The sequence below is a fragment of the Cynara cardunculus genome (assembly GCF_001531365.2).
Source record: "Cynara cardunculus var. scolymus isolate 2C chromosome LG 17, CcrdV1, whole genome shotgun sequence".
Taxonomy (NCBI): domain Eukaryota; kingdom Viridiplantae; phylum Streptophyta; class Magnoliopsida; order Asterales; family Asteraceae; genus Cynara; species Cynara cardunculus.
The window spans coordinates 7,703,588-7,716,834 of NC_037544.1; the positions used below are offsets into that span (position 1 = coordinate 7,703,588).

General features: G+C 33.0%; 1 protein-coding gene across 2 annotated transcripts; it reads left to right on the forward strand.

Annotated features, from left to right (window-relative positions):
- Window positions 1-2,509: 2,509 nt before the first annotated feature.
- On the forward strand, window positions 2,510-7,737 carry LOC112501119 (probable serine/threonine-protein kinase At1g01540). Of its 2 annotated transcripts, XM_025104777.1 has the most exons (9): window positions 2,510-2,834; window positions 3,481-3,614; window positions 4,557-4,654; window positions 4,734-5,263; window positions 5,442-5,605; window positions 5,723-5,796; window positions 5,895-6,024; window positions 7,224-7,370; window positions 7,559-7,737. In XM_025104777.1, the coding sequence occupies exons 1-9, from the start codon at window positions 2,627-2,629 to the stop codon at window positions 7,586-7,588; spliced, it is 1,515 nt and encodes a 504-aa protein (XP_024960545.1). In that variant the 5' UTR covers window positions 2,510-2,626; the 3' UTR covers window positions 7,589-7,737. The 2 variants fall into 2 exon arrangements, with proteins under 2 accessions (XP_024960545.1, XP_024960546.1); XM_025104778.1 differs by lacking the exon at window positions 7,559-7,737 and having other exon boundaries at window positions 7,274-7,364.
- Window positions 7,738-13,247: the final 5,510 nt, after the last annotated feature.

The window sequence follows — 13,247 nt, forward strand, 5'->3', positions numbered from 1 at the left end:
CAAAAAGTTTAAACTAATATTATCAAAGTTAACGTCAAACGTACTAAAATTACATMGAGTAATATAAGVCTTAAACAAGACCAAATTGTGATTGCAATTTGAAGGGCTGTTGCTGCTGTAGGCACATGATATCAAGTGTCAACAAGAACCTAATTTGTATAAAAACCTAATTTGWAAAAGAAARCAGMCCAGCCACAATAATGTATTAATTTGGATCCAAATCAAGGAACATATATAACAATTAACGTGGTAGTATAAAATGGTAGATGATTAATGGAAACCTACTACCAAAGTGGTAAAACTTTAGTTTAGGTAAACATTAGTTCACAAATCAAGGAACATATATAACAATCATTATCAAAGTGGTAGTATAAAATGATAGATGATTAATGAGGAGGAAGGATGCGGGAACCGGGAAGAAATAGGATTAGGAAATTGAAATTGTGAATTCGTACTCATGGACTGGACTGGAGGAAGGAGAATATGCATTTACTTTTTTTATTTCACAACCCAAAGCCCAAAGCCCAAATTCATAAAAAATATATATATAAAAAACGGGTACGGGGCGGGGCGGGGAGTGCTATACCCGTCCCCGTCCCCGGCTTGCGCCAAGCGGGGATCCCCGTCCCCGTCCCCGAGACCCGATTTTTCGGGGAATCCCCGTCCCCGACCGGGGCGGGTGGACCGGGTTACCCGACGGGTCGGGGTCCATTCCCATCCCTACTCTTTTGGTCATTTTGCTTTTTTCAATTATCTTATCAGCTAGATTTTGCCTAACATGATTAGTTTATCAGCCAACATCTATCTTATCTGCTAGTTTACCAAACAAAAGCTTAGTTATTATTTTCAACATTACAGATAATTGTGGGGTGTAAAATGACATTGTTAACCGAAAAGTCCAATGTTTAGGTGCACTTTAGTATGATGCAATTTTTTTTCTCCAATACCATATATCATCCAAAATATAGTTCATACATAAAATGTTATATTATGTATCAATCAACTGTATTTGCTATTAATTTTTTCCGGTTAGTGTATATTACCAGTTTTGTACCAATTTCAAGTTACTAGAAGGATACTTGCACAATGCAACGAGATACATCTATATTTTAATGTTTCGTTTTATTTTTCTTTGTCTCAGTCGTTGTTATAATACGGTTTTATGTGGTTTTGAGAAAGAAGATTATGTTTTTTATAAATAAAATATAAATATATCATAAAAAACTGAAAAAATATTGATATTAGTACCAAACTAACTATTTAAAATTTCTTGTTTTTTTTATGTATTTCTTTAATTAATTGTTTTTATTTTTTGTTTGATAATATATTTTTTATATTGATAATAATTAAGTATTTTGTTAGAAGTTAATGATTATCATAATTATATAAACATCCTCTATTTTATTATGTTTATCCACAATTAGTTACACAATTCAAACATGAAACTTTAATAAGTTGTATTTACGCACATTGTACTTGTAATATTGAATTTTAAGTAATATGTATCAATAAACAGTACTTCATGCATACAAAATTTTTTTAAGAGTTTTTGGCAAATATTTTATACTATAATATAGATATATAGATGAAAACTTATCATTTTGTTCAAATTTGAGTTTCGAGGTAACATATATAATTTTTGAATATTTTTAGATTACAAGGAATAAAACTTATAAACATCTAAATTTTCAAATAAAATAACTAAAGTTAACAATATTTGATATTTAATACATACAAAATATAAAAATAAAAAAAATTAAAGAAGTTAACACTATGATACATTAGAAGGGTACTTGCGTAATGCACAGTGATATATCTTGATTTTAGTGTTTCGTTTTAATTTTTTGTCTTTGTTAATATTATAACACGATTTATGTGGTTTTGATAAAGCGTTAATGTTTTTATGTTTGAATAAATATAAATTTGAATATCTTATAAAAATCTGAAAAAATATATCGATATTATTATTAAATTAACTATTTAAAGTTAATGTTTTTATGTAATTTCTTTAATTTAATTTTTTATTATGATTTAATTTATATTTAATGACAAAGTAATTTATTTTCGGTTCAATAGTATCATTTTTTATAAAGATAATAATTAAGTGTTGTGTTATAACTCAATTATTATCTTAATTATATTTTAGATTTTTTATATTTAATTAAATTTTTATCATGTATTTAATTATGTTTATCTGTAGTTTCTTACATGAATTTAAAATTAAATTTTAATAAGTTGTATTTACGGATAATTTACTTGTAATCTTAAATTTTAAGTAATCTGTATTAATAATAATATTTGATGTATAAAAAATGATTTTTAAGAGTTTTTTTTATCAAATGCTTTATAATATAGCCATAGATAATACAAATTTAATTGGTAAAGTTGTTAAGATTTGGTACAAAATTACAAAATTGCAACCGATGCTCCTATTTTTTGTAAACTCCTATTTGCAAATCAACAAGAAAAACCTTGCTACCGTCGTTCATGGCGGTTCTCCCTAAGCCAACTAGTAGTAGTACCCAGAATAATAACCCCTTCTCCCAGCCACCGGATTCATTGATATCGTCTATTAATGTCAAACCCTATTACTTGATAGTTTCACCTGTCAATTGGAAAATCATCAATGGATTCATCATCAATCGGTGAGAGCGTGATGGTGGTGATGGATAGAAACAGGGGAAAAGCAAGTCTAGATGCTTTAGAATGGGCTATTAAGTATATCGTTGGCCCAAATGACACCGTCGTCGTTCTCGGAGTCTTACCGGAGATCGGCAAGAAAGCTGCCCCTTCTTGTTTACCCTTTAACGTCGGCATTGGCACCTCCGGCATCTGTATGTTCCTTTTTTCTTTTGTATACTTGTTTACCTTTTTCACATGGGCATTCGGCTATGGTTTAAAAGCGTTGGGAAGGGAAGTTTTCGGCTATGCTTGTGTATCGGACAACAAAAGTATTTGTCAACTTATTATAAGTCATAAAAAAAACACCTTATTACCGGTTTGGCACCGATACAAGCAAACACTCAAAAGTGTTTATTGCCAGTGTCACACTGACATAAGTCAATAAGTTGTTTTTATAAGCAATCTCAAACACCACTATAGTTTTGTTAGCTAATAAGTTACCTATGAGCTAATAAGCTAGCCGATAAACTAGTCATTTTTTGGTCAAAACTAGTTTATAAGTTAGATGGCGATGTAAAATGACTTATGACGAAAAATTAAATGGAAAAATATAAGGGGCATAATTGGAAGAAACCCCTTGAAACTTATTGAAATGCTACTTGAAGTAGTTCTTTCAAGAAGCTAGTTTATAGCTAACGAAACGAGGTCTTTTCAATAAGCTCAAAAAATATGGTTGCCGAAGATAGACCTTTGTATGCAGTCTTTTAAAGGACTGTTAACTTTATTGGAGAAGGAAAATTGGCAACGTTTTCCATAACTTGTCGAGAATGTACTAACAATCCATGAACGGTAAATCAGGGATGAAACTCGAGTTCTCAACCTCAGGACCGGGCGAAATGACACCGTCGGAACTCCAAGAAGAGATTGGGAGAAAGAAAAGAGAATACCAAAAATTTCTTCAGCCCTACTACCACAATTGTAAGAAGAGAGAGGTTTGTGTGTTCTTTGCTTTCTAAGTTTTTATATATTTACTAGCTTCGAGATATTCAAATTGTTGGAGTCCACATCGGCTGAAAACGGACCAGCAAATCCGTGTACATATATGTGTATATATATACACACACATATGTGTACATTACTTACATATATAGTGAGAGTTTGGTTCAAATGAGAATCATATATATATATATATATATATATAGAGAGAGAGAGAGAGAGAGAGAGAGAGAGGGGAGGTGCAAGGGAAATGTTGGGTTATTGACCAGCATCATCCTAAATCGAAGTGTGGCACTGACTGCTATGTTATAAGGAAATAAGTTGCACCTTCTCCACCAGCAATTGCTTTTGGCGTAGTGGTAAGCGCTTGGATCCTAACATGTGGTATCAGAGCAGGTCCCTTCGGTTCGAATCCCATGAGGTGCATAATTATGCCAAAGGCATGTTGTGCAGCCATTGTCTTCTAGCGAATATCTTGTTAGTGCTAGCAGATGTTGGGGGGGATTGTTGGGTCATTGACCAGCATCATCCTAAATTGAAACATGGCGCTGACTGCTATGCTATAAGGAAATAAGTTGCACCTTCTCCACCAGCAATTGCTTTTGGCGTAGTTGTAAGTGCTTGGATCCTAACAGGAACCCTCAAAAAATAAAAAACTTAGGAACACTCTGATAACTGTTCATATGTATGATATGCACATGTGTATACAAGTAACTGAAGGTGTTTCTTGGTTTCTATGCACGTGTGCATGTACATACAGGTCAAATTCCTTACAAATTACTTGTATGCATATGTGCATACCGTCCAGATGAACGGTTACCAAGGTGTTTCTCAGTTTTTCATTTTGTTGTGGTTTTCATCTGAACCTGGCCCTATATATATTGAAAGAGCTTCCATATATCCTCACATTTATGAAATCTGAATCTTCCTTCCTGCAGGTGACCTTAGATATAAGACTAGCTGCAGGGTATGAATCCAAGAAGATAGCCGTCGAAGAAGCACAAAAGCTGGATCCTCGATGGATCGTGTTAGACGAGTACTTCATACTTAAAAAGTTTTTTGATTTCGACAAATTTTCAAGATTTCGTCTTGATGAAATCGGTTTTAAATTTCAGATACTTGAAGAAAGATAAAGAATATATACACAGGAACGTAGACTGTCACCTGGCTTTGTTGAAGGCGAAGGGCGTAGCAACCTTAATCCCGTCAAAGATCACAGGTCCTGAGTGCAAAGAATGGCAAACCGTGTGTAGAAAAATCGATGATCAAGCTTTCATTGCCGAAGACACTGTGAAAGAACCACATTCACCAAAACAAACTCCACCAATTCCGTGTTCATACCCGTTGTCATGGAGAACAGGTTTCCCAAGAGCCTTCTCTTTGGCCGAAATTGAAGAAATGACAAATGGATTTAAAGATATTGCTCTTAAGGATCAACATAAGATAATGTACAAAGGTGTTTTCGAAGAATTTCCTGTTGTCGTCATGCGTTTCCCTGCCGATGATCAAGCGGTTTCTTTACTCAAAATCGTGTCTCGGGTTCGCCACAGAAACATCTTGAATTTGGTTGGTTATTGTTGCATTGGCGATTCGATCTTTTTGCTCTGTGATTGTCCCAAAGCGTCACTTGAATTGTGTTTGCTGTGTAAGTCCCCGCTTATTTTGAGGCATTCTTCTGTCTGGTAGAGACATTCTTAAATCTGTTAAAAAAAATCTGTCAGAGGGTTATTCTCCTAAACAACCCTGATTGGTGCGTCTTTGCATGAGGAGAAGGAAAATGTGATTGTGGGTCCATTACTGATCTACGACGGTAAATTTTATAGGTGATAATTCAGCAGCAAACCTTTCGTGGGATGCTCGGTGGGGTATTGCTCTACAGATCGGTGAAGGGATTCGGTACCTTCACGAGGAGTTTGTAGATGGCTCGATTGTGAACTTGTCCGTTTGTTCGGCTAACGTCGCGCTTAACAGTGGTTCCTCTGCAATGGTAAACAAGAACTTATTTGCACACGTGTGTGTGTGTGTATGTTTTGATGTGTTTTTCTGTTTTATGTGTCCAACAACTTTAAATCCTGAAAGAATTTCTTTAATGGTGATCTTGAAGCTTTGCATTTACGATACGACAGCAAAGCAGCTGAACGTAGACGACGATCCTCTGAAGGAACTCCAGTCAGTGAAGTAAGATCGATTTTTGAACCAAATATCTCGTGAATTCTCGTGTGATTTACTGTTTTGAAGAACAACTAATGTGATATATGTGCTTTTGGTGAGTCGAGATGCGAGAATATCGACACAAACGAGCAACTGAGGGCGGATATTAAAGATTACGGGGTACTGTTGTTAGAGCTCATAACGGGACAGAATAAACGATTGTTTTCAAAAGACGGTCAATGCCTCGTTGATTGGGTAAGGTTTCCGATCTCTAACATGTTTTGTAGCTCGCAAAATTGGAACCATCAAACACGTATACATGTAGGAACCGAACATGTTGATTTGTAGTTCCGACTAAAACCGAAACAAGGTTCCGTTCCTTTTTTGCTTAATCAGCTTAATGAGTTTAATGGCTCGTTTTACCACTGGGTGATTGACCAATGGTACCTGAGTACCGACCTTCCCAGAGGTCAAGGATTCGAGTTTCACCAAAGGCGGAGGAGTCTACTTGAGCATTTGAATGTATATATAGAGTCGGGTTCATATGAGAATAAGAAAACAGTCAAATCACATGAGATTTTTTATATTAGAATCACGTGTAAAATCACATGTGATTTACACAGATCGCAGACCACTTCGGCTGCACACATTTACGTTGACAGTTAGTGTAAAATCACATGTGATTTTGCTCTTGGTCGTTTTCATGTTCTTTTATTTAGTCACTGTTCTTGTTTGCCTCCCTCAATATATATGTGTTCATATATATATATATATATATATATATATATATGTGTGTGTGTGTGTGTATGTGTGTGTGTGTTATATAGACTTGGAACCATGTGAGACCAAAGGTTTTTCGTGAGACCCGTAAGACCAATTCTCAACCCTTTGATTAGATCTACAATCTGAACATTCATAATCACAAAATTGCCACGAGACTTCTCAATAATCACAAAATTGTCACCGTGCAACTTTAGACCATTAGATCATTAGCTTATAAAGTTGATCAATGAACATAAATTGGTTGGTTTCATTTGAACCCAAACCTATGTGTGTGTGTGTGTATATATATATATATATAGGGTTGGGTTCACGTGAGACCAGGCTGTTTTCGTGAGACCATATTTTTACACTTGAAACTTCACAGGTTTAAAAAAGTCGAACCTTCACAGCAAAAACACTGTGAAGGTTACCTTCCCAGCATTTTGCTGTGAAGTTTTAAGTGTAAAAAGCTGGTCTCACTGATCTCACGAAAACAGGCTGGTCTCACGTGATCCCAAGTCTCTCTCTCTCTCTCTATATATATATATATATATATATATATAAAATTAATAATAATAAAATTTGAATTGGACAAGTCAATCATTTATATATTGTGCATATTAAATTATCTTATTTTAGACAGATCTTAATAGAAAAAAACAAACAACCCGTGAACTTTCTTTGAACTCTAGGCACTATCGCATCTAGAGAAGAATTTGCTAAGCCCATTGTTGGATCCAAGGTTATCCGAACCGGGTGATCGTGAAGTGGCTCATATGGCAAAAGCCGCATTCGCATGTTTGAAGACCGACTCGAGCCACAATCTTACAATAAGCAAGGTAGGGTTTGATCGTGGTTTGTGTCAGTCTCTTTCACCTCATATTTTAAAGTATATAATATTTATATATTGTAAATACCCATACACTGTACTCATCTTTATATGATATCTTATATCATCTCGGATCAAAATTTAAAAATTGTGCGATAACTATTAACTAGATTTGTCTTGATCGGTGTTCTAAAGCAGGTGTTAGCAGTTGCGCGTGGAAATCAATAAACGGAATCCCTAATATCATCGTCCATGTTTTTTCAGTGTTGTAAATACCAAACCCGAAGCGATCAATAATAGCTACTTCATGTTATTGTATCTGTATTTCATGTGACGAAAGTTGTATATGCGTGTAAGATTTGTATCGGAAAAACATTTACCGAGTCGATTGACACAAATCAACGAAGAGATTGAAACAAAAGTCGCAGTTCGGCAAGGTGTGCTATAAAAAGTTGACTTTATAGGATATTATAGATGTCTAAATGTCCTAGTTGACTGATTTTATAGGGCTTAGGCTTATAAGATCAAATAATTGTGTCATATTGTGTTATAGGGTTAGGTTTCGGTGAGAAGCGTAAAACAGTATCTCCACCATTGAATGTACGTTAGGATGAGATGCACCGGATTAAGAGCGATTCATAGGGGTGTAAATGATGTGAGTCGAGCTCGAGTATCACTATACTCGACTTATTGGAAATCCAATTTCCAAGCTCGAACTCAACTCGAAAACTCACGAGTAGTAAAAATCAAAGCTTGACTAGAACTCGGTAATTATTTCTTAAGCTCGAATTCGAGCTCGAAACAAGCTCAAACTACAACTCAAATCAAGCTCGAAACAAACTTATCCATTAAAATTTATGAAATTTTAGGGTCTTTCTCTTATAAATTTTAAAACTTAAAGGTGTTCTCTTTGTTTTTATAAAACTAAAAGAATGAACTTCAAACTTCTTCGTCAAAAAGATAAAGCTATAAATTTCATTCCCGTCCCTCTCTTTTTATAACATCTTTTCTCTCTTCCTTTACCATCTTTCTTCCAATGTGAGACAATTTCACTAATCCTTTTTATAGTTTTTCATTGTCTTTTTTTAATTGTGATTTTAATAAAAAAAAATTGATTAATTTTTATAATTGAAAAATGCATAATTTTGTTTAAATATCTAAATATATAAGACATTTTTATTATTTATATTTTACAAATTTTATCATAAAAATTGATTATATTTGAAAACTAATCTATAAATCCTAATAAATAAGTAATTTTTGGGACACGTGTCATGTTTTTGTACGACAGTTATTGATTTTTCCCGCCTAAACATGTATCTAGACACAATTTTCACTTACGGTTCAAATAGGTCTATTTAAGTGACATGTGTCCCTTCGGACGGTTAATTTCACGTATTCGTGGTATAACCGCCTTCGTAGAGTAATTGGCGATTTAGAGTTCTAAAATCTGGAGTTCTTCTTTCCAGATTTAGAGACCCGTCCAACGATTTTGCCTCTAGATTTAGAAGTAGGAGACTCAGAGGTCTCTGCATTTACTATGCAGAGGCTCTGTATCTGGAGTGAAGCTCTACATCAAACATTTAACCTTTTTGGCGCTTACTAGGAATACAGTATGGGCTCTGTATATGAGACACTTAACTCTTGAGTAAGAGCTATGTCTCTTGATGTCTTCTACATAAGAGTTGTTAGTCCAGCACGCTTCAAAAGACTAAGTCCTAAAGACTACAGTAAGAGACTTTTTACTTACACTTTTATAAGATGTGGTATAACAATCTCCCCCTAAGTGTAAATAAGACAGACTCAGATTGGAATGAAAACACGAGTCAAATATGGCTTTGCATGTACTATGCAGAGGCTCTGCATCAAGCACTTAACCTTTTTGGCGTTTAAGTCTTGATCTTCCTTGGAATACAACACGACCTCTGTATATGAGACACTAAACTCTTGAGTAAGAGCTCTGTCTCTTGATGTCTTCTGCATGAGAACTCTGGGAAAATTCAGAGTTGTAAGTTTGAATTTAACTTTGGAGTGGTCATCAAAACCTTATTTAAAATTTCAAATTCGGATTTTTTAAGCATTTTTCACAAAGTAATATTACCCGGAAAAAAAATTCCAAGCTGACCGGCAGCCAGGGGCTCTGCCCCCGGACCCCCGTCGTTTAGGAGCTTCTCCCCTAAATCAAAATAAACTCAAACAAGTGTGCACTCCGCACCTTCCTTAACTATTCGGTATTTATCATGATTACATTGGTCAACAATTTAATCCCATTACACTTAAATGACATTAGTGATACAAATCATCAACATGAAGTCATCAGATATTGGTTATTTCTCAGACTTACAACATAACTGTGAATTGTTCTGTTCCAAACTTAGTTATATAATTTATTCTCATAGTTAGTCCAGAGTTATTTTTCAGCCTAACAATAGAATTCTTAATTCTTGTGTTCCAGATTTTTCTTTCAGAGTTAATATCCAGAGTTTTTCTCATTTAAAAATTACACGGGGTCGAACCTAGTTATATATAAAATAATCGAGTATCTTACGAGCTTTTCGAGTTGAGTATTGGGTAGCTTGACTCGACTTGTTAATATATTGAGCCGAGCTCGAGTTCGAGTAGAGCCTATTTGAGTCAAGTGTTGACCGAGCTTTGACAGAGTCGATCTCGAGTAGCTCACAAGTTGTCTCGTATCGTTTACACCCCTAGCGATTCATGGGTGAGTTTGAGATTAAATGTGATCAAGGGTCAAGATCTCTTCTTATGTTTCTCACTTTAACTTTTGTTCTCACACGATTATTCGCCTTGTGTTATAAAAAGAGTAAGATGACGTTATGTCAAAATTGTCCTAAAAATTTTGTGACACCCAATACGTCTTATTAACTTATTATAACACTTTGACACAAGATATACAAACTTAAATTTTATAAAACAGTCTATTAGGATATTCAGATATATTTAGGGTCCTGTAATACCATTTTTATTATAGCGGTGTACCTATAAATCATAGATAATGTTATGTCAAACACTCAAAGTATCACAAAATTGTCCATCAACTCTATCTCAAACGAGTTGACATGAACACGAGTTTTTTACGTGTTTATAGAGAAATGTCTTGTGTGTTGCTAAAAAACAGTGTTTTCATAAATATACATCGAATTAATTACTTCAAATATGATTTTATATTTAAATTGTTGAATTTATTAAAATATTTATTTATATGTGAATGGTTATTTGTTTTTAAATTAATTAACATGGAAAATTTAAAACTATTTATTTTAAATATATATATATATATATATATATACTAGTTGTGTATCCATGTAATGCGGCAGGAGCCGTGAATTTTAACGATTTTGAAGTTTCATTGGTTTTATTAGAGAAGATTTAACGATGATATAAGTTACACTTGGTCTTTATATATTAATATAATTTGAATAAATAATAGTTATGGTTCCAATACAGTCTATCGATGAAATAAAATTGTATGACAGTTTAAAATCCAACATATTTAAACGGCTCCACAAATATGTTCGATTTACACCAAGATCAAAGAATCAAGAGATCGAGAGCGAGATCGAGAGTTCTATAGCAATTGAACGAGAGATAAATGTGAGAACTTTTAATAACTCATGATGAATATCAGTTTGAATCTCACATTAGGGAATGGGGAGAAGACATAGAGGTATGAGAGGGTAAAGACATGAGTGAAATGTGTCAAAAGTATCTTGGGATCATGAAAAGAAAAAATAATAATGTGCATTAGTAACTTGTACTATAAGTTATTTTAATTGTAAATTAAGAGATTTTAAAACTGAGGGCATAAAGTAGTAGTAGTTAATGCATTATGAGTTGTTTTTAAGACTTTATATATTAAAAATTATTTTTAAGACTTTTGATAGACCTGGTTTGTAAGGGTTGCAAGGGTTGTACAAATACCCAAAGTTGTAAATTAGTAGTAGTTAATCCATCATTTCTATAAATATCTCAATTAATTGGGTTGCAAGGGTTGTACAAATACACAAGGTTGTAAAAGAAATATACCATATATGCAACCCAATTAATTGAGATATTTATAGAAATGATGCGAGTTCATTTATTATGATTTGAATATTTATGGAATATGAATAGAGTTCATTAATTATGATTAATACTTTATATTAGGAAACAATCAAAACTTCTATGAAATCACATATTCATCAAATAAAATGGACGGTTGAGATTGGGTTGTATTGGTTGCACAAATGTCAAGGGTTGTATAATAACCAACTCCTCTCTCTCTCTCTCTCTCTCTCTCTCTCTCTATATATATATATATATATATATATATATATATAACAAGAGTGAGTNTATATATATATATATATATATATATATATATATATATATATATAAATAATGTTGAATGGATTGTAATATGTTAAAAAGAAGAATGATAATTGAAATGGAAATATGGGGTGGGATTGGAAAGAAGGAAACATGCCACTTGAAAATGGTGGTGACATTGAAGGATTCCTTTGTTGTTTTCTTATCATTTGGTTTTGTTTGTTTCCTTCTCTTTTTTTTGTGGCTATGGAATTCCATCTAAACCATACCAACATTATTTCATATTACTACACACCTATTTTCATTTTTCATATATATATATATATATATATATATATATAACAAGAGTGAGTGTCATAAGTCAGATTTTATGGACATCATCACCAAGAGAGAATTACAACACTTAATTGCTTCCTTATCAAATCGATCGCACCCAACTTAAATTCTATATTCTCACGGCATAATTTAAATTGTATCATTTTTCTTTATAAATCCAATAATTTGTATGAATTTACAACTTTGTTTTCATGTATTGTTTCATATATGAAACAATAAGTGTAAAAATGCAGTGTTTTTCATATATGAAACGTTCAGAATTGTTTTTTCCACATAGAAACAGTCTTGGATGAACTTTTTGTATATGAAATAACGTTGTATAAACACTGCATTTTCAAACATGCTGTTTCATATGTAAAACAACACAAGAAAACTAAATTTGTACAATTTACTAGGTTTGTAAATAATTATGTGTGTGTATCTGTTGAGGAAGTTTCAAATGCAAATTCTCTAATTAGTACAAATCAATCAAATGAGATATTTATGAAAATAATAAGAGTTTATTTATTATGATCTGAATATTTATGAAAGATGATCATAATTTATTCATTATGATTAACATTTTAGATCAGTAAACAATAAGATGTTTATGAATCCACATATTCATTAGACTAGATGCACAGTTAAAATTGTTTTGTATGATTTGTACTAATTAGAGCATTTGTATTTGAAATCCCCCCACCCTCCTCTCTCTATATAGGGAAAGTTTCTTTTACAAACTATACAAACCATAGTCAATGCTTATATTAGAAAACAATAAAGATATTTATGTATAATTATCATGATTCATTAATTATGATTGTGATATATATGGAAGATGATAAGGTTCATTCGTTTGATCATGGCTTTAGATTAGAAAATAAAATGAAATCAGATATTTATTAAACTAGATGGACGGCTAAGATTGGTTTGTATGGTTTGTTAGAACTGGATGGTTTGTAAATGAAACATCCCCTATATATAGGGTTGGATTCCGATGAGAACATTAGTTATGATGAGAAGGGTAAGAAGGGATCTCCCCCTTGGATTAATCTTAATTGAAATTCAACACTAATGAGATGCACCAGATCAATTCCCTTATATAACACAATTCATAGGTGACATGATATTAAAAGTGATCAAAGGTGGAGATCCCTTCTTAGGCTTCTTACATGAACTATTTTTCTCATATCATCTTTTTCGCGTGTGTATATATATATATATATATATATATATATACTAGTTG